The sequence below is a fragment of the Balaenoptera physalus genome, assembly GCF_965194825.1.
Source record: "Balaenoptera physalus genome assembly, chromosome: 1".
Lineage (NCBI taxonomy): Eukaryota > Metazoa > Chordata > Mammalia > Artiodactyla > Balaenopteridae > Balaenoptera > Balaenoptera physalus.
Genome location: NC_138882.1, coordinates 142515898 through 142543011, shown reverse-complemented (window position 1 = coordinate 142543011; position 27114 = coordinate 142515898). Strand labels below are relative to the sequence as shown.

The 27114-nt window shown below is 36.4% G+C and overlaps 2 protein-coding genes across 2 annotated transcripts in view; one reads left to right on the top strand and one right to left on the bottom strand.

Annotated features, from left to right (window-relative positions):
- ATG4C (autophagy related 4C cysteine peptidase) overlaps positions 1-27114 on the top strand; it is a 94228-nt gene that overhangs the window by 50810 nt on the left and 16304 nt on the right. Inside the window, exons 4-7 of the mRNA XM_082453780.1 lie at positions 8728-8961; positions 16528-16858; positions 18708-18778; positions 24692-24828. Coding sequence (XP_082309906.1) covers positions 8728-8961; positions 16528-16858; positions 18708-18778; positions 24692-24828 — 773 coding nt within the window. The remainder of the gene's footprint in view (positions 1-8727; positions 8962-16527; positions 16859-18707; positions 18779-24691; positions 24829-27114) is intronic.
- The window catches only part of L1TD1 (LINE1 type transposase domain containing 1), a 449271-nt gene continuing 435675 nt past the window's right edge, over positions 13519-27114 (bottom strand). The window contains exon 2 of the mRNA XM_082453884.1: positions 13519-14598. Within this exon, the coding sequence (XP_082310010.1) occupies positions 13534-14493 (960 nt within the window). The 5' untranslated portion in view covers positions 14494-14598 and the 3' untranslated portion in view covers positions 13519-13533. The remainder of the gene's footprint in view (positions 14599-27114) is intronic.

Here is a 27114-nt window from a genome sequence, read left to right as displayed (position 1 = left end):
TAGGTGTTCACAAAGTACCAAGTTGATCTCCCTGTGCTATGCAGCTGCTTCCCACTAGCTATCTGTTTTACATTTGGTAGTGTATATATGTCCATGCCACTCTCTCACTTCGTCCCAGCTTACCCTCCTCACCTGCCATATCCTCAAGTCCATTCTCTTAGTCTGCGTCTTTATTCCTGTCCTGCCACTAGGTTCATCCGAACCATTTCTTTAGATTCCATACATATGTGTTAGCATATGGTATTTGTTTTTTACTTTCTGACTTACTTCACTCTGTATGACACACTTTAGGTCCATCCACCTCACTACAAATAACTCAATTTCATTTCTTTTTATGGCTGAGTAATATTCCACTGTATATATGTGCCACATCTTTTTTTATTTAATTAAAAAAATTTTTTTTTCACATCTATATCGGAGTATAATTGCTTTACATTGTTGTGTTAGTTTCTGCTATATAGCAAAGTGAATCAGCTATACATATACATATATCCCCATATCTCCTCCCTCTTGCGTCTGCCTCCCACCTTCCCTATCCCACCCCTCTAGGTGGTCACAGAGCACCAAGCTGATCTCCTTGTGCTATGTGGTTGCTTCCCACTAGGTATCTGTTTTACATTTGGTAGTATATATAAGTCCATGCCACTCTCTCACTTCGTCCCAGCTTACCCTTCCCCCTCCCTGTGTCCTCAAGTCCATTCTCTACATCTGCGTCTTTATTCCTGTCTGCCCCAGGTTCTTCATAACCTTTTTTTTTTTTTTTTTAGATTCCATATATATGTGTTAGCATATGGTATTTGTTTTTTACTTTCTGACTTACTTCACTCTGTATGACAGACTCTAGGTCCATCGACCTCACTACAAATAACTCAATTTCTTTTCTTTTTATGGCTGAGTAATATTCCATTGTATATATGTGCCACATCTTCTTTATCCATTCATCTGTTGATGGACACTTAGGTTGCTTCCATGTCCTGGCTATCGTAAATAGAGCTGCAATGAACATTGTGGTACATGACTCTTTTTGAGTTATGGTTTTCTCAGGGTATATTCCCAGTAGTGGGATTGCTGGGTCATAAGGAAGTTCTATTCTTAGTTTTTTAAGGAACCTCCATACTGTTCTCCATAGTGGCTGTATCAATTTACATTCCCACCAACAGTGTAGGAGGGTTCCCTTTTCTCCACACCCTCTCCAGCATTTATTGTTTGTAGATTTTTTTGATGATGGCCATTCTGACCAGTGTGAAGTGATACCACATAGTCGTTTTGATTTGCATTTCTCTAATGATTAGTGATGTTGAGCATCCTTTCATGTGTTTGTTGGCAATCTGTATATCTTCTTTGGAGAAATGTCTATTTAGGTCTTCTGCCCATTTTTGGATTGGGGTGTTTGTTTTTTTGATATTGAGCTGCATGAGCTGCTTGTAAGTTTTGGAGATTAATCCTTTGTCAGTTGCTTCATTTGCAAATATTTTCTCCCATTCTGAGGGTTGTCTTTTCGTCTTGTTTATGGTTCCCTTTGCTGTGCAAAAGCTTTTAAGTTTCATTAGGTCCCATTTGTTTATTTGTGTTTTTATTTCCATTTCTCTAGGAGTTTGGTCAAAAAGGATCTTGCTGTGATTTATGTCATAGAGTGTTCTGCCTATGTTTTCCTCTAAGAGTTTGATAGTGTCTGGCCTTACATTTAGGTCTTTAATCCATTTTGAGTTTATTTTTGTATATGGTGTTAGGGAGTGTTCTAACTTCATTCTTTTACAGGTAGCTGTCCATTTTTCCCAGCACCACTTATTGAAGAGGCTGTCTTTTTTCCACTGTATATTCTTGCCTCCTTTATCAAAGATAAGGTGACCATATGTGCGTGTGTTTATCTCTGGGCTTTCTATCCTGTTCCATTGATGTATATATCTGTTTTTGTGCCAGTACCATATTAACTTGATTACTGTAGCTTAGTAGTATAGTCTGAAGTCCGGGAGCCTGATTCCTCCAGCTCCGTTTTTCTTTCTCAAGATTGCTTTGGCTGTTCGGAGTCTTTGTGTTTCCATACAAATTGTGCAATTTTTTGTTCTAGTTCTGTGAAAAATGCCAGTGGTAGTTTGATGGGGATTGCATTGAATCTGTAGATTGCTTTGGGTAGTATAACCTTTTTCACAATGTTGATTCTTCCAATCCAAGAACAAGGTATATCTCTCCATCTGTTTGTATCATCTTTAATTTCTTTCATCAGTGTCTTATAGTTTTCTGCACACAGGTCTTTTGTCTTCTTAGGTTTATTCCCAGGTATTTTATTCTTTTTGCTGCAATGGTAAATGGGAGTGTTTCCTTAATTTCTGTTTCAGATTTTTCATCATTACTGTATAGGAATGCAAGCGATTTCTGTGCATTAATTTTGTATCCTACAACTTTACCAAATTCATTGATTAGCTCTAGTAGTTTTCTGGTAGCATCTTTAGGATTCTCTATGTATAGTATCATGTCATCTGCAAACAATGACAGCTTTACTTCTTCTTTTCCGATTTGGATTCCATTTATTTCTTTTTCTTCTCTGATTGCCATGGCTAAGACTTCCAAAACTATGTTGAATAATAGCAGTGAGAATGGGCAACCTTGTCTTCTTCCTGATCTAAGAGGAAATGCTTTCAGTTTTTCACCACTGAGAATGATGTTGGCTGTGGGCTTGTCACATATGGCCTTTATTATGTTGAGGTAGGTTCCCTCTATGCCCACTTTCTGGAGAGTTTTTATCTTAAATGGGTGTTGAATTTTGTCAGAAGCTTTTTCTGTATCTATTGAGATGATCATATGGTTTTTATCCTTCAATTTGTTAATATGGTGTATCACATTGATTGGTTTGCGTATATTGAAGAACCCTTGCATTCCTGGGATAAACCCCACTTGATCATGGTGTATGATCCTTTTAATGTGCTGTTGGATTCTGTTTGCTAGAATTTTGTTGAAGATTTTTGCATCTATGTTCATCAGTGATATTGGCCTGTAGTTTTCTTTTTTTGTGACATCTTTGTCTGGTTTTGGTATCAGGGTGATGGTGGCATAGTAGAATGAGTTTGGAGTGTTCCTCCCTCTGCTATATTTTGGAAGAGTTTGAGAGGGATAGGTGTTAGCTCTTCTCTAAGTGTTTGATAGACTTCACCTGTGAAGCCATCTGGTCCTGGGCTTTTGTTTGTTGGAACATTTTTAATCACAGTTTCAATTTCAGTGCTTGTGGTTGGTCTGTTTATACTTTCTATTTCTTCCTGGTTCAGTCTGGGAAGGTTGTGCTTTTCTAAGAATTTGTCCATTTCTTCCAGCTTGTCCATTTTATTGGCATGTAGTTGCTTGTAGTAATCTATCATGATCCTTTGTGTTTCTGCAGTGTCAATTGTTACTTCTCCTTTTTCATTTCTAATTCAATTGATTTGGGTCTTCTCCCTTTTTTTCTTGATGAGTCTGGCTGATGGTTTATCAATTTTTTTTATCTTCTCAAAGAACCAGCTTTTAGTTTTATTGATCTTTGCTATTGTTTCCTTCATTTCTTTTTCATTTATTTCTGATCTGATCTTTATGATTCCTTTCCTTCTGCTAACTTTGGGTTTTTTTGTTCTTCTTTCTCTAATTGCTTTAGGTGTAAGGTTAGGTTGTTTATTTGAGATGTTTCTTGTTTCTTAAGGTAAGATTGTATTGCTATAAACTTCGCTCTTACAACTGCCTTTGCTGCATCCCATAGGTTTTGGGTCGTCGTGTTTTCATTGTCATTTGTTTCTAGGTATTTTTTGATTTCCCCTTTGATTTCTTCAGTGATCACTTCGTTATTAAGTAGTGTATTGTGTAGCCTCCATGTATTTGTATATTTTACAGATTTTTTTTCTGTAATTGATATCTAGTCTCATAGCGTTGTGGTTGGAAAAGATACTTGATACGATTTCAATTTTCTTAAATTTACCAAGGCTTGATTTGTGACCCAAGATATGATCTATCCTGGAGAATGTTCCATGAGCACTTGAGAAGAAAGTGTATTCTGTTGTTTTTGGATGGACTGTTCTATAAATATCAATTAAGTCCATCTTGTTTAATGTATCATTTGAAGCTTGTGTTTCCATATTTATTTTCATTTTGGATGATCTGTCCATTGGTGAAAGTGGGGTGTTAAAGTCCCCTACTATGATTGTGTTACTGTCCATTTCCTCTTTTATGGCTGTTAGCAGTTGCCTTATGTATTGAGGTGCTCCTATGTTGGGTGCATAAATATTTACAATTGTTATACCTTCCTCTTGGATCGATCCCTTGATCATTATATAGTGTCCTTCTTTGTCTCTTTTAATAGTCTTTATTTTAAAGTCTATTTTGTCTGATATGAGAATTGCTACTCCAGCTTTCTTTTGATTTCCATTTGCATGGAATATCTTTTTACATCTCCTTACTTTCTGTCTGCATGTGTCCCTAGGTCTGAAGTGGGTCTCTTGTAGACAGCATATATATTGGTCTTGTTTTTGTATCCATTCAGCCAGTCTGTGCCTTTTGGTTGGAGCATTTAGTCCATTTACATTTAAGGTACATTTACATTTACATTTATCAATATGTATGTTCCTGTTACCATTTTCTTAATTGTTTTCAGGTTGTTTTTGTAAGTCTTTTCCTTCTCTTGTGTTTCCTGCCTAGAGAAGTTCCTTTACCGTTTGTTGTCAAGCTGGTTTGGTGGTGCTGAATTCTCTTAGCCTTTGCTTGTCTGTAAAGGTTGTAATTTCTCCATCAAATCTGAATGAGATCCTTGTGGGGTAATCTTGGTTGTAGGTGTTTCCCTTTCATCACTTTAAATATGTCCTGCCACTCCCTTCTGCTTGCAGAGTTTCTGGTGAAAGATCAGCTGTTAACCTTATGTGGATTCCCTTGTATGTTATTTGTTGCTTTCCCCAGCTGCTTTTAATAGTTTTTCTTTGTATTTAGTTTTTGATAGTTTGATTAATATATGTCTTGCTGTGTTTTTCCTTGTATTTATCCTGTGTGGGACTCTCTGCGCTTCCTGGACTTGGGTGGCTATTTCCATTCCCGTGTTAGGGAAGCTTTCACCTGTAATCTCTTCAAATATTTTCTCAGACCCTTTCTTTTTCTCTTCGTCTTCTGGGAGCTCTATAATTCGAATGTTGGTGTGTTTATTGTTGTCCCAGGTGTCTCTGAGACTGTCCTCAATTCTTTTCATTTGTTTTTCTTTATTCTGCTCTGTGGCAGTTATTTCCATTATTTTATCTTCCAGGTCACTTATCTGTTCTTCTGCCTCAGTTATTGTGCTATTGATTCCTTCTAGAGAATTTTTAATTTCATTTACTGTGTTGTTCATCACTGTTTGCTTGCTCTTTAGGTCTTCTAGGTCCTTAAACGTTTCTTATATTTTCTCCATTCTATTTCCAACGTTTTGGATCATCTTTACTATCATTATTCTGAATTCTTTTTCAGTTAGACTGCCTGTTTCCTCTTCATTTGTTTGGTCTGGTGGGTTTTTACCTTGCTCCTTCATCTGCTGTGTATTTCTGTCTTCTCATTTTGTTTAACTTACTGTGTTTGGGGTCTCCTCTTCACAGGCTGTGGGTTCTTTGTTCCTGTTGTTTTTGGTGTCTGCCCCCAATGGGTGAGGTTGGTTCAGTGTGTTGTGTATGCTTCCTGGTGGAGGGGACTGGTGCCTGTGTTCTGGTAGGTGGGCCTGGATCTTCTGGTGGGCAGGGCTGTGTCTGGTGGTGTGTTTTGGCATGTCTGTGAACTTAGTATGAGTTTAGGCAGCCCTTATGCTAATGCGTGTGGTTGTTTTTTTGTCTTGCTAGTTGTTTGGCATGGGGAGTCCAGCACTGCAGCTTGCTGGCCATTGGGTGGATCTGGGTCTTAGCATTGAGGCGGAGATCTCTGGGAGAGCTCTCACCAATTGATATTACGTGGGGCTGGGAGGTCTCTGGTGGTCCAATGTCCTGGACTTGGCTCTCCCACCTTGGAGGCTCAGGCCTGACATCCGGCTGGAGCACCAAGACCCTGCCAGCCCCATGGCTTGAAAGAAAAGGAAGAAAAAAAAGGGGAAAAGAAAAAAACCAGTTAGAATCCCAAACCAAATGGTAAAAGCAAAACTGACAAAATCACACAAAGTAACGTACACACACACACTCATAAAAAGAAATAATAATAAAAAAAAGACCAGTCAGAACCCTAGGACAAATGGTAAAAGCAAACCTAAACAGACAAAACCACACAAAGAAACATATGCATACACAGTCACAAAAAGAGAAACAAGGGGGAAAAATAAATAAAAAAGAAATTAAAAAAAGAAGAGAGCAACCAAACCAATAAACAAATTCACCAGTGATAACAAGCGCTAAAAACTAAACTGAGAGAAACATAAAAACCAGAAACAAATCAGACGCAGAAAGCAAACCCCAAGTCTACAGTTGCTCCCAAAGTCCACTGCCTCAATTTTGGGAACATTCATTGTCTATTCAGGTATTTCACAGATGCAGAGTTCATCAGCTTGATTGTGGGGATTTAATCTGCTGCTCCTGAGGCTGCACAGAGAAATTTCCCTTTCTCTTCTTTGTTCGCACAGCTCCTGGGGTTCAGCTGTGGTTTTGGCCCCGCCTCTGCGTGTAGGTCACCCTCAGGCATCTGTTCCCTGCCCAGACAGGAGGGAGTTGAAGCAGCGACTGATTAGGGGTCTCTTGCTCACTCAGGCCAGGGAGAAAGAGGGTACAATAGTCATAATTGGAATGCAGGGCAAGCCTGCAGCGGCACAGGCTGGCATGACATTGCAACAGCCTGAGGCGCACCGTGTGTTCTCCCGGGGAGGTTGTCCTTAGATCTTGGGACCCAGGCAGTGGTCGGCTGCACAGGCTCCCGGGGGGGTGTGGGTAGTAACCTGTGCTTGCACACAGGATTTTTGGTGGCAGCGGTGGCAGCGTAGCATTCCGTGCCCGTCTCTGGGGTCCAAGCTGATAGCCGCAGCTTGTGCCCGTCTCTGGAGCTTCCTTAGGTGGTACTCTGCCTTTTGTGGGCACATGGGGAAGGAGTCCTCTCTCCTCATGCACCCCGAAACAATGGTCTCTTGTCTCTTCAGCAGGTCCAAAGTATTTCCTGGACTCCCTCCCGGCTAGCTGTGGCGCACTGGCCTCCTTCTGGCTGTCTTCTCACAGCCAACCCCAGTCATCTCCCTGGGGTCTGTGCTCCGAGCCCGAGCCTCAGCTCCCAGCCCCCACCCGCCCTGGCGGGTGAGCAGACAAGCCTTTCGGGCTGGTGAGTGCTGGTCGGCAGTGATCCTCTGTGAGGGAATCTCTCCACTTTGCCCTCTGCACCCCTGTTGCTGCGCTCTCCTCCGTGGCTCTGAAGCTTCCCCCATCGTAACCCCCCCGTCTCCGCCAGTGAAGGGGCTTCCTAGTATGTGGAGACTTTTCCTCCTTCACAGCTCCCTCCCAGAGGGGCAGGTCCTGTCCCTATTCTTTTGTCTCTGTGTTTTCTTTCTTCTTTTGCCCTTCCCAGGTTCGTGGGGATTTTCTTGCCTTTTGGGAAATCTGAGGTCTTCTGCCAGCGTTCAGTAGGTGTTCTGTAGGAGTTGTTCCACATGTAGATGTATTTTTGATGTATTTGTGGGGAGGAAGGTGATCTCCACGTCTTACTCCTCTGCCATCTTGAAGGTCTCCCCGGCATGTATTCTTTTCATTACCACTGACACTATATGCTACAACTTAGCTCCATTAAGCTGAATATTATGAAGTTTGGGTGATTGTAATTTTTTTCAGAATGAGCTTGAAAAGGGATAGGTGCAGGAAAGATGAGGAATAAAAGCATGATAACACTGCTTTAACATCCTTTAGAAGGGCATTGGAAATTAAACTCCTTGGAATTGAGAGTTACGGGCGGATTTATCTACCTATGCATCCACCCACCCAAGCCAGCCAACATTTATTAGGATCTATTTGTGCTAGGCACTGTGCTTCATTCTGAGGTTGAAAAGATGACTAAGACTTTCTGTCTGGAAGGATCAAGAAATGTTAGTTCATTTTGAGCACTAGTGTTTTGTAAATTATTGGGCAAATAGTGACCATAGTTTTCACATAGAAATTGCGTAAGAGATAATCAATTTGGAAAAGCCTTTAAAAATGATATATGTGGGTCACAACAATTGAAAAATATATATACTTCAACATGAAAGGATACAAATATATTTAAGAATTTTATATTCTTACTGTTTAGCTTGTTAGTTTTGATTTTATAATTTGAATATAAATATTCATGACAATAAATACAATGTGCACATTTTATTTGATTTTAAGAACTAGTTATGTGATTACATACATTTTTACATATTGATAAATCATGATATTTTATTTGCAAATCTCATTTTAGAGAGCACTAATATCTATATCCTGAGCCAAATGAGGCAATAAGAAAATATATTTTTATATTATGTCCTCATAAGAGAGTTGATTATATTCGGAATATAGGATATTATTATTAATAACAGTAGTACTGATAATACCTTATATTAGTTAGCACCAGAGTGTACAGAACATTTCAGCATTCATTCTCATTTGATTTTCATAACAGCCTGAATAGGAGGAATATGAGACTTATCTTCATTTAAATTGAAAAAAAAGAATTAGAAAGATTGTGCTGTGCTCTATACGGAGAGTAATGGGATTATAGTACCATTATTGACATTTCTTTGCATTTATTTAGAGTATAGTTTATATTTTTATTTTGTAGATGAAAATGAACTGTTACCTGTAAGCTCAGGATGTACAGTAGAAGATCATGTGATTGCGGGAAGTGTAGAAGAATTTCGTAAAGACTTCATTTCAAGAATATGGCTTACCTACAGGGAAGAGTTTCCTCCAATAGAAGGCTCAGCTTTGACAACAGACTGTGGTTGGGGCTGTACACTAAGAACTGGCCAGATGCTGTTGGCTCAAGGACTCGTACTACACTTCCTTGGTAGAGGTAAATCAAATCTCTGGTTTTGGGGGGTTTTGTTATTGTTACTGTTTTTTAAATTTGAACTCTAGCTTGCAAACTGAATAAAATTCTCTGATGTTAATTTCCTGAGTCCCATATGTCTTCTAAAGTTGTAACTAATCTAGAATGTAACATCTTTGTTGGACTGGGCCATTCACCTTTCAAACATACAGGTTAAACATAAGTATTATTCATGACTACCACTATGAGTTAATTAAGTTCAAATTTTAGTAGTCTTTGGATTTTTTGTTGCTGTTATCATTTAGTTCTTTTTGATTGAACTCTGGATTATCTCCAGTTCAGTAAATTCTGGGCAGGTCAACAGCAGTGACTTTGAGCAGAAAATTATTGAGCAGTTAATGTTTTTTTTTTTTTTTAATGTCTGAAACATTTATATTAACATATTTCCATACATATTTCCATACAAATACAAATATAAGATTTTTAGAAATTTCATGTAATGTCTGAAACATTTATATTAACATATTTCCATACAAATAACCCAATGAAAGTTTAGTATTAGTTGTTTTGTTTGTTTGTTTTTTTATACTGCAGGTTCTTATTAGGCATCAATTTTATACACATCAGTGTATACATGTCAATCCCAATCGTGCAATTCAGCACACCACCATCCCCACCCCACCGCAGTTTTCCCCCCTTGGTGTCCATATGTCCATTCTCTACATCTGTGTCTCAACTTCTGCCCTTCAAACCGGCTCATCTGTACCATTTTTCTAGGTTCCACATACATGCATTAATATACGATATTTGTTTTTCTCTTTCTGACTTACTTCACTCTGTATGACAGTCTCTAGATCCATCCACTTCTCAACAAATGACTCAATTTCGTTCCTTTTTATGGCTGAGTAATATTCCATTGTATATATGTACCACAACTTCTTTATCCATTCGTCTGTTGATGGGCATTTAGGTTGCTTCCATGACCTGGCTATTGTAAATAGTGCTGCAATGAACATTCGGGTGCATGTGTCTTTTTGAATTACGGTTTTCTCTGGGTATATGCCCAGTAGTGGGATTGCTGGGTCATATGGTAATTCTATTTTTAGTTTTTTAAGGAACCTCCATATTGTTCTCCATAGTGGCTGTATCAATTTACATTCCCACCAACAGTGCAAGAGGGTTCCCTTTTCTCCACACCCTCTCCAGCATTTGTTGTTGGTAGATTTTCTGATGATGCCCATTCTAACAGGAGTGAGGTGATACCTCATTGTAGTTTTGATTTGCATTTCTCTAATAATTAGTGATGTTGAGCATCTTTTCATGTACTTCATGGCCATCTGTATGTCTTCTTTGGAGAAATGTCTATTTAGGTCTTCTGCCAATTTTTGGATTGGGGTGTTTGTTTCTTTAATGTTGAGCTGAATGAGCTGTTTATATATTTTGGAGATTAATCCTTTGTCCGTTGATTCGTGTGCAAATATTTTCTCCCATTCTGAGGGTTGTCTTTTCGTCTTGTTTATGGCTTCCTTTGCTGTGCAAAAGCTTTGAAGCTTCATTAGGTCCCATTTGTTTATTTTTGTTTTTATTTCCATTACTCTAGGAGGTGGATCAAAAAAGATCTTTCTGTGATTTATGTCAAAGAGTGTTCTTCCTATGTTTTCCTCTAAGAGTTTTATAGTGTCCAGTCTTATATTTAGGTCTCTAATCCATTTTGAGTTTATTTTTGTGTATGGTGTTAGGGAGTATTCTAATTTCATTCTTTAACATGTAGCTGTCCAGTTTTCCCATCACCACTTATTGAAGAGACTGTCTTTTCTCCATTGTATATCTTTGCCTCCTTTGTCATAGATTAGTTGACCCTAAGTGCGTGGGTTAATCTCTGGGCTTTCTATCTTGTTCCATTGATCTATGTTTCTGTTTTTGTGCCAGTGCCATATTGTCTTGATTACTGTAGCTTTGTAGTAGAGTCTGAAGTCAGGGAGTCTGATTCCTCCAGCTCCATTTTTTTGCCTCAAGATTGCTTTGGCTATTCGGGGTCTTTTGTGTCTCCATACAAATTTTAAGATGATTTGTTCTAGCTCCGTAAAAAATGCCATTGGTAATTTGATAGGGATTGCATTGAATCTGTAGATTGCTTTGGGTAGTATACTCATTTTCACAATGTTGATTCTTCCAATCCAAGAACACGGTATATCTCTCCATCTGTTGGTATCATCTTTAATTTCTTTCATCAGTGTCTTATAGTTTTCTGCATACAGGTCTTTTGTCTCCCTAGGTAGGTTTATTCCTAGGTATTTTATTCTTTTTGTTGCAATGGTAAATGGGAGTGTTTCCATAATTTCTCTTTCAGATTTTTCATCATTAGTGTATAGGAATGCGAGAGATTTCTGTGCATTAATTCTGTATCCTGCAACTTTACCATATTCATTAATTAGCTCTAGCAGTTTTCTGGTGGCAGTTTTAGGATTCTCTATGTATAGTATCATGTCATCTGCAAACAGTGACAGTTTTACTTCTTCTTTTCCAATTTGTATTCCTTTTATTTCTTTTTCTTCTCTGATTGCCGTGGCTAGGACTTCCAGAACTATGTTGAATAATAGTGGTGAGAGTGGACATCCTTGTCTCGTTCCTGATCTTAGAGGAAATGCTTTCAGTTTTTCACCATTGAGAATGATGTTTGCTGTGGGTTTGTCATATATGGCCTTTATTATGTTGAAGTAGGTTCCCTCTATGCCCACTTTCTGGAGAGTTTTTATCATAAATGGGTGTTGAATTTTGTCAAAAGCTTTTTCTGCATCTATTGAGACGATCATATGGTTTTTATTATTCAATTTGTTAATATGGTTTATCACATTGATTGATTTGTGTATATTGAAGAATCCTTGCATCCCTGGGATAAATCCCACTTGACCGTGGTGTATGATCCTTTTAATGTGTTGTTGGATTCTGTTTGCTAGTATTTTGTTGAGGATTTTTGCATCTATATTCATCAGTGATATTGGTCTGTAATTTTCTTTTTTTGTAGTGTCTTTGTCTGGTTTTGGTATCAGGGTGATGGTGGCCTCATAGAATGAGTTTGGGAGTGTTCCTTCCTCTACAATTTTTTGGAAGAGTTTGAGAAGGATAGGTGTTAGCTCTTCTCTAAATGTTTGACAGAATTCACCTGTGAAGTCATCTGGTCCTGGACTTTTGTTTGTTGGAAGATTTTTAATCACAGTTTCAATTTCATTACTTGTGATTGGTCTGTTCATATTTTCTGTTTCTTCCTGGTTCAGTCTTGGAAGGTTATACCTTTCTAAAAATTTGTCCATTTCTTCCAGGTTGTCCATTTTATTGGCATAAAGTTGCTTGTAGTAGTCTCTTAGGATGCCTTGTATTTCTGCGGTGTCTGTTGTAACTTCTCCTTTTTCATTTCTGATTTTATTGATTTGAGTCCTCTCCCTCTTTTTCTTGATGAGTCTGGCTAATGGCTTATCAATTTTGTTTATCTTCTCAAAGAACCAGCTTTTAGTGTTATTGATCTTTGCTATTGTTTTCTTTGTTTCTATTTCATTTATTTCTGCTCTGATCTTTATGATTTCTTTCCTTCTGCTAACTTTGGGTTTTGTTTGTTCTTCTTTCTCTAGTTGCTTTAGGTGTAAGGTTAGATTGTTTACTTGAGATTTTTCTTGTTTCTTTAGGTAGGCTTGTATAGCTATAAACTTCCCTCTTAGAACTGCTTTCGCTGCATCCCATAGGTTTTGGGTCGTCGTGTTTTCATTGTCATTTGTCTCTAGGTATTTTTTGATTTCCTCTTTGATTTCTTCAGTGATCTCTTGGTTATTTAGTAACGTATTGTTTAGCCTCCATGTGTTTGTCTTTTTTACCTTTTTTTCCCTGTAATTCATTTCTAATCTCATAGCGTTGTGGTCGGAAAAGATGCTTGATATGATTTCAATTTTCTTAAATTTACTGAGGCTTGATTTGTGACCCAAGATGTGATCTATCCCGGAGAATGTTCCGTGCGCACTTGAGAAGAACGTGTAATCTGCTGTTTTTGGATGGAATGTCTTATATATATCAATTAAATCTATCTGGTGTATTGTGTCATTTAAAGCTTCTGTTTCCTTATTTATTTTCATTTTGGATGATCTGTCCATTGGTGTAAGCGAGGTGTTAAAGTCCCCCACTATGATTGTGTTACTGTCAATTTCCTCTTTTATAGCTGTTAGCAGTTGCCTTATGTATTGAGGTGCTCCTATGTTGGGTGCATATATATTTATAATTGTTATATCTTCTTCTTGGATTGATCCCTTGATCATTATGTAGTGTCCTTCCTTGTCTCTTGTAACATTCTTTATTTTAAAGTCTATTTTATCTGATATGAGTATAGCTACTCCAGCTTTCTTTTGATTTCCATTTGCATGGAATATCTTTTTCCATCCCCTCACTTTCAGTCTGTATGTGTCCCTAGGTCTAAAGTGGGTCTCTTGTAGACAGCATATACATGGGTCTTGTTTTTGTATCCATTCAGCAAGCCTGTGTTTTATGGTTGGAGCATTTAATCTATTCATGTTTAAGGTAATTATCGATATGTATGTTCCTATGACCATTTTCTTAATTGTTTTGGGTTTGTTTTTGTAGGTCCTTTTCTTCTGTTGTATTTCCCACATAGAGAAGTTCCTTTAGCATTTGTTGTAGAGCTGGTTTGGTGGTGCTGAATTCTCTTAGCTTTTGCTTGTCTGTAAAGCTTTTGATTTCTCCATCAAATCTAAATGAGATCCTTGCCGGGTAGAGTAATCTTGGTTGTAGGTTCTTCCCTTTCATCACTTTAAGTATATCATGCCACTCCCTTCTGGCTTGCAGAGTTTCTGCTGAGAAATCAGCTGTTAACCTTATGGGAGTTCCCTTGTATGTTATTTGTCGTTTTTCCCTTGCTGCTTTCAATAATTTTTCTTTGTCTTTAATTTTTGCCACTTTGATTACTATGTGTCTTGGTGTGTTTCTCCTTGGGTTTATCCTGTATGGGACTCTCTGCGCTTCCTGGACTTGGGTGGCTATTTCCTTTCCCATGTTAGGGAAGTTTTCGACTATAATCTCTTCAAATATTTTCTCTGGTCCTTTCTCTCTCTCTTCACCTTCTGGGACCCCTATAATATGAATGTTGTTGCATTTAATGTTGTCCCAGAGGTCTCTTAGGCTGTCTTCATTTCTTTTCATTCTTTTCTCTTTAGTCTGTTCCGCAGCAGTGAATTCCACCTTTCTGTCTTCCAGGTCACTTATCCGTTCTTCTGCCTCAGTTATTCTGCTATTGATTCCTTCTAGTGTAGTTTTCATTTCAGTTATTGTATTGGTCATCTCTATTTGTTTATTCTTTAATTCTTCTAGGTCTTTGTTAATCATTTCTTGCATCTTCTCAATCTTTGCCTCCATTCTTATTCCGAGGTCCTGGATCATCTTCACTATCATTATTCTGAATTCTTTTTCTGGAAGGTTGCCTATCTCCACTTCATTTAGTTGTTTTTCTGGGGTTTTTTCTTGTTCCTTCATCTGGTACATAGCCCTCTGCCTTTTCATCTTGTCTATCTTTCTGTAACTGTGGTTTTTGGTCCACAGGCTGCAGGATTGTAGTTTTTCTTGCTTCTGCTGTCTGCCCTCTGGTGGTTGAGGCTATCTAAGAGGCTTGATGGGAGGCTCTGGTGGTGGGTAGAGCTGCCTGTTGCTCGAGCAGTTAATGTTTTTACATTATTTAAATCTTAAGAAATTTTACAGTTTTATGCTTTAAAATTATTTTTATCTTTATAAATGTGATTATAATCACTTAAATTGATTAGGGCATTTTCTTAATAAGGTCATCATGCTTAGACTTGTAGACTCTCAGAAATGTCATTGATACTAACTTACATATATTTTTTCCAATGTGCCACCTTTCTTACTATTTCTATTAGTTCATTTTTATATAATGTGTACATTTGTTGGAGGATTTTAGTTTACCATTATAGGCTATCATATCTGGTTATTAGTAAGTGTCGTTTTATTTTTTTAAGTGTCAGACAATTTTCTGCAGTGCATGGCAAATATTTAATAACCTTTCTGTAGAGATTATTATTATTTTTTAAAAAATTTATTTATTTATTTATTTATTTATTTATTTATTTATTTATTTATTTATTTATTTTTGGCTGTGTTGGGTTTTCGTTTCTGTGCGAGGGCTTTCTCTAGCTGCGGCGAGCGGGGGCCACTCTTCATCGCGGTGCACGGGCCTCTCACTGTCGCGGCCTCTCCCGTTGCGGAGCACAGGCTCCAGACGCGCAGGCTCAGTAGTTGTGGCTTACGGGCCTAGTTGCTCCGCGGCATGTGGGATCTTCCCCGACTGGGGCACGAACCCGTGTCCCCTGCATTGGCAGGCAGATTCTCAACCACTGCGCCACCAGGGAAGCCCTATAGGGATTATTGATGAGATCATTTGGAGAGAATGTTTATTCAAGAGCAGTGTGGATATTGCAAGGAAAAGGAATTTTTCAGCTTTTTCTGGGATGATTTATTTATAGTCTCATGCAGTCATGGACAAGAATTGGAATACTTTTCACACTCCTGACTAGGTCTCTGAATCTGTGACTCATTTTGTTAGCTTGAAATTACATGAATGTTTGGGGACTGTTGTGTTATTGAAAACAGTGAGGTAGTGATATAATTTATTTGGGGGGGAATCTTTGATCTCTAATGACTTCATTTATTAACTTCATTTACTAGAGAATTGATGTTATTCCCTAAATAATAAAGTTATTTTGAAAGGACTGTATGAGAAAAAAAACACCTTGCAAAGAAATATTAAACTTCCATGGTCAAACTTCTATTTTAACATATAACCAAAACAAAATCCACTTTCTGAAGTTAAACTCTCATAAATACTATGATTGTTAGTGAATATGTTTATTGTGCCTTTGGGTAGTCAAGACTGGATGTCTGGTGAGCAGTACTGGTAATGGAATACAAAAATCTTTATGCCACCTTAGCACTGTCAAAAAAAAGAAAAGAAAGAAAAACATATTCCAGAATTGTCCATTTGTACCTAAGTTTACTACTTTTTCTCTTTCATTTCGGTAATTTTTTCCTGATTATATGTAATATATCCCCATTTAAAAAACTTTAGAAACTACAGAAAAGTCCGGAGAATAATATTTCAACTCAGAAGTAAACATCATTGGTATATTGGCATGTTTCCTCTGCTTGTACCTTTATTTGTTTTTTTACACAGCTTTATTTAGATATAATCAACATACCATAATTTCATTCATTTAAAGTGAACAACAATTCAGTGGTTTTTAGTATATTTACAGAGTTCTACAATTATCCCCATAATCTAATTTTAGGACATTTTCATCTTCCCCCAAAGAAACCTCATACCCATTAACAGTCATTCGCAATACCCCTCCTTCCCTATAGGCAGCCATTAATCTACTTTCTGTCACTATAAATTTGCCTATTTCTGACTTTGCTATTTTAGTTTAGTAACCCATATGACTTTAAATGCTACATACTTATTTTAGTAGAATTGTTAAAGTCTAACTATTTAAAAGATCTGAACACCTTGCTTTGGAACTGCTATAGCTTGGACCTGGCCTGATGCTTTGAACATTGAAAATTCAGACTCTGAATCATGGACTTCCAACACTGTAAAAAAATTTACTGCATCATTCGAAGCATCGCTTTCAGTGGAAAGAGAACTCAAAACCCCAACAATTTCTCTGAAGGAAACAATCGGGAGATATTCTGATGATCGTGAAATGCAAAATGAAATTTATCACAGGAAAATCATCTCTTGGTTTGGTGATTCCCGCTTGGCTCTCTTTGGTTTACATCAACTAATAGAATATGGAAAGAAGTCTGGGAAAAAAGCTGGAGATTGGTATGGACCAGCTGTGGTTGCTCACATTTTAAGGTAAAATTGTTTTAAAATCTTTCATCTTGTGACAGAGGTCCTCAGGCTCAGAGATAGTGATTTTTGCAGTGCATATGTATTATTGGAACTTTTAAAGTCTAACTGTATGAGAATATTCATAAAGTAGCTTTCATTTACTGTTAGGGAAAAAACAAGACATGTTGTGACTCTAGTTACATTTAATTTATCTACTGACAAATTTTTCTTCTTTTGCTCATAGGTATAGATACCCAAGGTCTCCTTCTAACCAGGTTTTCATTAGACTACCTTATTGAAATGTTCTAAAAACTAACAACTCTTTCAACCTTGGAACATGCATAACATTATAGTTTTTTTTTTTAATAGTGTAACCTGTGGGCTGTAATGTACTGATAGTGTAATGAAATGTCAAGAGCTAAAATTGATGTTTTCAGCATTTCTTTGCACACATCAAATTCTTGTGAATTGTAAATGTATGGGACTATTAATATTATAATTATATCATAGTAAAATAAAGTGTCTGTGACATTCAGAGTAGTTAGAAAAAAGTCGAAAGTCAAATTTCACTATACCTCAGCTTTTTATGTGCCAATTATTTGGATGCTACTTAAGTTTTTTAAAAAATTGTCTTATTTATTGTGTCCCACTATTATTATTAACTGAATCATTAATATTGTCATTCAAGTACAGCATGTTATAGTAAATTTAGTCTATTTAGAATAATATACAAAATCCAAATTAGTACAAAGGTGTTTTTTGCTTATTAACAGGCTTTTATATTTTATAGGTCAGATGCTTATAGTTGAAAAAGTAGTTGCCTAATATTATTAAATGGATTGTTAATAATGTCAAGTCCAGCTTGGTATGACATGTATAAAAACATAATCATAAAAGCATGGTTTCTACTCTTCAAGGTGTTATGTTCTGTACCCCAGGGATCAGAACACTTTTTCTGTAAAAGGCCTAATGGTAAATAGTTTAGGCTTTGCAGACTATATAAGGGCTCTATTGCTTATTTTGCTCTTTTTTTTCTTTTTTTGTTTTACAGTCGTTGAAAACTGTAAAAACCATTCTTAGCTTGCAGGCTGTACAAAAACAGGCCACAGGTCATGCTGGGACTATGGGCCATGGTTTTCCCATCCCTCTTTTATATTAACACATACAAACATGCATAATAAGGCATGTTAAGTTAAAAAGTTATAAAGATACAGTTAAATGTATTTTTCCACAATTTGTGTAATTTCCTTTTACATATATTATTGTGATTTTTTTTCTCACTTCATGTGCACCATTGAGAATATTGTACTCACTTGGAAATATTTTTCAATTTTCAGTTTTACTTATAGAATTCTAAGACTTGAAAGTAGAAAATTCATTTGTTCAGGTCATATAGGTTTTTGAATGAAGGAAAAAGATCATGCTATTGTTTAAAAAAAAGAAAAAATCTTTCATAAATGTACCAGAGGACAATCATACGTTGCTAGTCAGTAATGTCAGTTAATATGAAGCAAACCTTGAAGCATATTGTAATACCACTGGGTAGAAAACATTTAATATAGCCAGGTGAGTTTGAGAGAAATTCTTTATTGGGGGGCAGGGTGGGGTTCACACCTTTGTACCCAAGAATTTTAAAATGTGTTTTTTAAACTTATGTTTTAATGTTTTTTGAGTAATTTTATGTAATATTCTACTTTGAAAAAATTGACTTGATTTTTGATACCATTCAGATGATAGTTTTGAAAGCAGATGCTATAGGGTAAATAGGAAAGTCAAGAAAATGATGGCTTTCTTTTCCCTTAAATTTAATCTTTGGTTATTAACTGGAAATGTTAGTTAGGATTTTAAAGGATAATGCTTGTTATTTTCTTAGAAAAGCAGTTGAAGAAGCAAGACACCCAGATTTACAAGGAATAACTATTTATGTTGCGCAAGATTGTACAGGTGAGGAATGTATTATATAATTCTACTCTTTATCCATTTATTTGGTCAAACCTTTTAAAAAATTTAGGTATAATTGATATATAACATTATATTAGTTTCAGATGTATAACATAATGATTCAATATTTGTATATATTGTGAATGATCACCATAATTAGTCTAGTTAGCATCCGTCACCATACATAGTTAGAAAATTTTTTTTCTTGTGATGAGAACTTTCAAATATACAATACAGTATTATTAACTATAGTGCCCATCCCCATGCTGTACATTATATCCTTATGACTTATTTATCTTATAGCTGGCAGTTGTACCTTTTAGCGCCCTTCACCCATTGTGTCCCCCCATCCCACTTCTGCCAGCCATCAGTCTGTTCTGTGTATCTGTGAGCTTGGTGTTTTGTTTATTCATTTTGTTTTGCTTTTTAGAGTCCACGTATAAGTGAGATCATACAGTATGTGTCTTTCTCTGTCTGACTTATTTCACTTAGCATAACACCCTCAAGGTCTATGCATGTTGTCACAAATGGCAAGATTTCATTCTTTTTTATGGCTAAATAATATTCCACTGTATATACGTACCACATTTTCTTTATCCATTATCCATTGATGGACACTTAGGTTGTTTCCATATTTTGGCTATTATAAATAATGCTGCAGTGATTAAAGGGGTGCATTTATCTTTTTGAGATAGTGGTTTCGTTTTCTTCAGATAAATACCCAGAAGTTGAATTGCTGGATCACATTGTAGTTCTATTTTTAATTTTTTGAGGAACCACTGTACTGTTTTCCATAGTGGCTGCACCAACTTACATTCTCAGCAACAGTGCACAAGGGTTCCCTTTGCTCCACATCTTCAACAACATTTGTTGTTTCTTGTCTTTTTGATAATAACCATTCTAACAGGTGTGAGATGATATCTTATGGTTTGATTTGCATTTCTCTGATGATTAGTGATGTTGAGCACCTTTTCATGTACCTGTTAGCCATTTGTATGGCTTCTTTGGAAAAATGTCTCTTCAGATCTTCTGCCCATTTTTTTAATTGGATTATTTATTTTTTTGATGTTGAATTATGTGAGTTCTTTGTATATTTTGGATATTAACCCCTTATCAGATTTATGATGGCAAATATTTTCTTCTATTTGGTAAGTTACCTTTCCATTTTGTTGATGGTTTCCTTTGCTGGACAGAAGCTTTTTAGTTTGATGTATTCTCATTTGTTTATTTTTGCTTTTGTTGCCTTGTGGTGTCAAATTAAAAAAATTATCACCAAGACCAATGTCAAGGAGCTGTCTACCTGTTTTCTTCTAGGAGTTTGTGGTTTCAGGTCTTGTGTTCAAATCTTTGATGATCGATTTTGATTTAATTATTGTGTATGGTATAAGATAGTGGTCCAATTTTATTCTTTTGCATATGGCTGTCCAGTTTTCCCAATACCATTTATAATTAGATTTTTCATAAGTATTTAGCTTATCCCAATTATACTGTAAATGATGAAAGTAGGGACCATGTTTTACACATTTTTGTTCCTACATTGCACCCTGTATAGGCACTGATTAAATATTTCTTGATTGAATATATACTATGAATTATTAGTTGCAATATTAAAATAAGTTCTTAAGGAAAATTTCAATATTTAAAATGACTACTTAAAATGACTACTTAAAAAAGATAGGTGGGAAAATTTAACATAGGTATATACTTGGGGTGCATGTCTGCCAAGTCTCATCTCATTGGGGATGTGTTTCAAGGAAGGAAAATTCTCTGTTTGATTTGTTTCTCACTAGTCCTTCAGTAAATCATCTGATCATGATGCAGCTATTGTCCAGAATGTTGCTTTGTTTTATTGTTATGGGTATTCTGTTTAATGACCAGTATCTATAGTAATTTTGAAACTCTATTGGGGATAAAATAGAGACCTTAATTTCCTAATAAAATAAAAGTGCCTTCAAAATAAAACACCTCATGTTGTTTATTTTTTACCGAAATGCTGTTAAGAGGATAAAATATGTTTGGGGAAAGTTAAATATACTTCAATTATGTTTAATATAAGGGTATTTACAAAATGCTTGTGATTACCCTGGTAACTGACTAGTGTTTATAGTGTGGATATAATCGTTACCAAATACACGTGCATTTTGTTCGGCCTTTTGTTAAGGTTAATTGGATTTTTAAGAAAGACTGATAAGCCATGATTATAGCCATATGAACATGAAAGTTTTAAGTTTTCAGATGAGTGTGTGAATTTTGCAGGTACTGTATTTGCTTTTCAGATAGGAAATCTTGCAAGTAAAATGTACTGTGTTAAGAGTTCTAATTAAGCCAGAGGATGTGCTTAAACAATTAGTCATTAAATAATTTATGAATTTGCCTTTTGTGCTTTTATTGATATCAATCAGCCTTGGTCTTATGCGTTACATATTGTTAGTTAATTAAAGAACACAAAGCTACTCAATATCTAAGTGGTTTGTGTAATTTGAAGTAGATCTTAAAATTTTGAACACTGATGTTTAAAATTCTAAAGGGAGAGTTTATATTACTGTAGTGCATTTTGATAGATTGTGAGGTTAGGAACTAGGTGAAGCCAGAGTCTATTAATAATTCCCCTCCACACCCCCATCTTCATTAGTGTTTTTAAAAGCTCCACTTTCTATTCATTTTCTCTTCCTCTCATTCTGTATTCTCTTCCTTTGTAATTGCATATTTTTCCATGCCTTTAAGTAGTTAGGACTGTGCTCTATATACTAGGACTTCTAAAACTGCATTTCTAGTGCTACTTGTGTTAATATGAGGTAACTCGTATTTTCTGCTGTCCTTCAAATATTTCCATCTGGATGTTCTACAAACACTTCAAATTCAGCGTGTTTAAGATTAACCCTGTCATTCCCCTCTACACCACTCCTTTCTTGCTTTCTATTTTCTCTTCACTAATAGTATCATGTCCACATGCGTGCGTACTTATTCTTGACTCTTTTTTCGTTGCTTATATCTAGTTAGTCAACCAAAGCTTAACAAATTATACTTAAAAAAATGCATCTGAAATCTGTTCTCTCTTCTTCACTCTCATTGATTTAGATCAGACCCTTATCTCTAACTTGGACTTTAACTTGATTTCCCTGTCTTTCTTTTCTTTTTCTCATTCATCTGATAAAAAGAAATTGATTGTGTCCCTTAATTTAAAACCAATGACTGTCTATTTAGTCTCAAGTTATTGTAGCATGTAAAGCACATGAAGTTCTTTACCATTTGTCTTGACCTACATTTCCAGCATCACCTCTCAACACTATCTTCCATGCTGATACACCAAAGTACCATCAACCTGCAAGCCATTCCTTGGGCATACTATCATTATTTTTTTTCCGTGTCTTTGCTGATATTATTGCCTCTGCTTAGAATGCCCCTTATTATTAAAATGTCTTTTGTTAACTCTTACTCATTCTTTATGAACACGCTCGAAGGTACACCTTTGGTGAAGCCTTTACCAACTCCCATCAGGTAGAATTAGTTTATTATTCTGTGTTCTGTAACATTTTGGAAATACCTCTATTAAATATTGTGCTTGTAATTCACTTTTAATATCACTTTGTGCTTATCTGTATCTCCTTGTAGATCAATGATTATTAAGGTAGCAGGGGTAGGGGAAAGGTACCAGAACCATTTGGTTGGCAATCACTGCTGTAGTGAGCCTGTGTTATGGAATTGGATTATTTCATAGCCCTTACATATGTTGAAAGTGAAGGAAAAATACCAAAACAATTGAGCCAGACACTATGAAGTAAGGATCTTATTTACTTTTATATTTCTCTGGCATAGAAAACTTCAATGAATAGTTGGCCATCAATCAATGTGTGTTGAATTAGACTGAAGGGTAAGAAGCATTTGATAAGGAAGAACTTGTATATGCTAGTGGAAATACTTTTACTAGTGGAAAGTGGAAGATAGGGATGGTCATGTGTGCACTGCCTCAGAAAAGTGAGAGAATTTAAAGGTTTATAATTAGAAGGCTTTACTGAGTAGTTTAGCAAAAATAAAATGACAGAATTGAAACATGGAAAGAACTGTTTTTCCATTTTTGTGGCTTCGGTTTAGACTGACTGTGGAGGATAGGGAAGCGGGTGAACAGGAGACTATGATAGCTCATAATCTAAATTTGGAATTTAGGGAAGAACTGGGACAGCAGTGGCAGAATTTGTTAATCAGCTAACTGTGGAAGAGTAAAAGAGTTTGCTGACAGGGAGTATGGGTGTAAAGTAAGTTTTGAATAAAACTATTTTTTTTGTTGAACAAAACAAAATAAAGTTTTGTCTGTATTTGCTTCCACCAAATCCACCCATTTTCTCTTGAACTATCCACTTAGGCTATCATACCCATCACTCTACCAAAACTACTCTTGTCAATAATTTAATCTCACTAAATCCAGTTGTCACTTCTCAGTCTTTACCTCACAATCTGTCAGCAGCATTTGACACTGTTGACTTCTCCCCCGCTCCTTGTAATGTTTTATTTACTTAGTTTCCAGAACACTACTCTTCAGGTTTTCCTTTTACCATTGTGTCTGCTCCTTCACGGGCTCCTGTGCGGATTCTTCCTTATCCCCCTATCTCTAAAGTACTTGGTGTGTTGTGCTACGTCTTTAGATCTCAACTTTTTTTTCTGTGTATACAGATTTGGATTTACCCAGTCTCATAGCTTTACAGTACCGTCTGGGTCCTGTCAATTCCCAAATTTATAGCTCCATCCCAGACCTGTCCCCAGATGCAGGCTTTTATGTCCTTACCTGCCTACTCATCCTCCCTGCTTGCATGTCTAATAGATATCTCAAACTTAGCATGTCTGAAACTGAATTCCCACTCCTCCTTTCTATATTTTCCCTTCCTACAGTCTTCTATGTCTTTGTAAATGGCAGCCCGCTTACTCTGTTTGCTTATATGAAAACCACTCAAATCATCTGTGACTCCTTTTTTCCTCTCACATCTTATGTTTAATGTATTAGGGAGTTCTTCATTTTCAACTGATCAGTTTTCACCACCTCCACATGATCATCCCATGACCGTTCCATATCTTGACAATTACTGCCTTTGTTCAAGCCGCCATCATCTCTTGCTGGGTTCCTGCTGTGGCTTTCTAACTTCTCTATGCTTCAGCCATTGCCCTCTGCAGTCTGTTAACACAGGAACCAGACTGGTAAAGTATAAATCAGAGCAGGACATTCCTTTCCTAAAAATCTCTTCAGCGGCTTCCCATCTCACTCAAAGTAAAGACGGAAGTCTTTACTAATGGATTTTAAGATTTCCCACAATCTGTCTTCGTTCTCTCCCCATCTGTAACTTTATCTCCTAACCTCATTTTCTACTATTGTACCCCTTGCTCACTTCCCTGCAGAGGCACTGCTCTCTTGTTCCTGGGACAAGCTGGCAATGCTTCTGCTTTAAGACATTTGCACTTGCTGATCTTTCTATGTGGAATCTCTTCCCCCCAGGTATCTGCATTTCTTGGTTTCTTTCTTTCTTTAAGTCTTGACTTCCCTACCACCTTATTTTAAATTGCATCCCTTCTCTACATTTCTTATCCATCTTTTTCTCCCTTGTTTTTCTTGAAAGCACCTATCATCATCTGACATATCTTATATTTTACTTATTTATTGTCTACTTCCTTATGTGTTAGATGGTATGCCTTATGAGGGAGGGGTTTTTCTCCATTTTGCTCACTGCTGAGGACTCAGTGCCATATAGTAGTTATTTGATAAATATCTATTGAATGCATAAATGAGGTAGGTATTTTTTAACTCATTGAGACCTTGTTAGTGATGTCAGAGATCATATGACTGGCCATTGTGGGGGGGAAATTAGGGTACAAATGTTTCTGAAAATCATTTTTATAAAATTTAATACATATTAATTGTGTTTTTCTCAGTTTACAGTTCTGATGTAATTGATAAACAGTGCACTTCCATGGCCTCTGATAATACAGATGACAAAGCTGTTATTATTCTAGTTCCTGTTAGACTTGGTGGAGAAAGAACCAATGCCGACTATTTAGATTTTGTAAAGGTATGAAATAAGAGCTAAAAGTTTTTGAAGACAATGCTGGCTGATATGAAAAATAGAGAAGGTTTGCAATCTTTTTTCTATGAAGTGGGTAGTGATGATTTTATAGTTGTAGATTGTAAAGTTTGACATTAGAGACCTTACATTTCAGTATTACAAGATCAGATGTGATTTGAAGAGTAAGGTGTTCTATGACAAAATAAAAAGGCTTTTAATCTTTGCAGCTAATTAAGGGGATTCAGTGCAGCAATAATCATAGTCTGAAATATGTCTACAGTTCCCATCATCCTTATTTGTGATTTTTAAAAGTATGTACCTTTGTTTATTCATAAAACCCACATTAAACTATATCTAGGTAATTATTGAAACAAAATGAGTTTTTTTTTTAATTGCTGCTGCATTATCTCTTAGTTTGTTTCCTGTGCTACCATAAGATCCATCAATAGGTAGAATACTTATTTATATAGACCGAAATGATGAAGATAGTATGGGGAGCTTCCAACTTTGTTTTCTTCATATTAACCAGTTAAAAATCTGTTCTATTTCAGAACACATAATTCTTTTTTCCAGAAGAACCTGTCTAATTAGGTTATCTTGTCACAAAACTTTAACTTTTGAATTACTTAGTTTCTAGTTGAGAGTATAGTATTTATGTTATTTTCATAGTTTTAATAAAATCAAGACCAGAGATAGAATTCCTCTTTGAATGGAGTGTTATGGCATATAGTAATCTTGAAATAAAGTTTAGATTTGTTCCCCACATGAAGCATTAACCCCATGTTGTGGTCCCTATGTATATAGGTAGAACATATATCCTCACTCTAGATTGAACCAATTCTAAAACCTAGAGCATTTATTTTCCATATGTGGTATATGGAAGTCTTCTAGCTGGTATATTGGCTTTTCCTAATCGTTACTAAACTGTTTGTTGCAGGCATACTTGTTACTAATAATACCAGTACGATAACCAATAACATATACATACCCTAGATAAAAGTGGGGTTTTGATTTCTAACATGTGGACTCTTTAGTAGAATTATTGGTGGAATGTGGGAAGATATGAACCATTTCATCTAGTGGATCCACTGAGGGTTTCGAGACTTCTCGCATGTTGTCATGTCTCTGTTGGTTGTAACCAAATCTGAAATGAATTCCCCTGCCTTCTCTACTACCATGAGAAGATCAGAAATTGAGGTAGTCTCGGAACTGACTCTTTTGCCACCCCCACTCCTGGTGAAATGGACTGCAGATAGCTTTGAGGCATACTTCATCTGGCTGAGGGCTTTGCTGTTTGGTGGTGTTGATAACAGTTATCAGATGGCAGGACTGCTTAATGCTGTTGAGTGATTCATTGGAGTCTGCATTGTAGTGAAACAAACCATGGTTAGCTGTTAAAGTGATCCTTAGTGCCTAGCGTATAGGAGCTGCTCAGCAAATATTTGTTAACTCTCATATTTGTATAACACTTTTAATACAGATTTATCTCATTTTACCCTCATACTAGCTAGGAACTGGATTGTCTTTATAAAACAGAAATGACAGAAGTTAAGTGATATGTTCAAATTCGGATAACAAACTGGTGACAAAGACCAGAACTTTTATTGTTTTTTCATATTTTCCCCTAAAATATGGACTCTCTATAATGTAACATTTCTTTGAGCTTCTACTAATTTAATTTATGTTACAGTCCCCTTTTAGAGTAGTGACTATTAATACATTTAAAATTTTCAACTCTCAGGTAAAAATGGCTGAAACGGCTGAGTGAAGTAGTGTTACGTTTTGCTTGGTCAGGGCGTGGTTGGGTCAGAAGCCAAAAGGAGAGCATGTAAAGAGTCATTCAGTTAGCAGTGAAAACATAGTGTGTCTAATAGCCCTAAAAGAAAAGTAATCTTTCTCTTCCATTTCCGCTCCCTTTTCTTCTCCTCCTTCTCCACCTCCTCCTGTACCTCCATCACTGCCCCACCCACTGCCCACCACTACACTTCTTCCTCCTCCTCCTTTGTCAGCAGCTGTATTTTTTCCTGCCAAACCATTGTGCATTATACTCTCTAAAATTCACTGTTCAATTCTAGTTTTAAAATTTATTGATTGAGGTAATTCCACAGTATTTCAGAGATGGTTACCATCTCCTGCTGCATTCTGTGAGGAGAAAGAAATTTGGTGTGGTGCTTTATCAGCTCTTAACCACAGGAAGTTTACTTATTTATTTATTTTTAAAAGGACCTGGAATGAGGAAAATCCAATATGTTCTCTTTCTTCAGCAAGACAAATTAGGACTTTCCTTTTTGA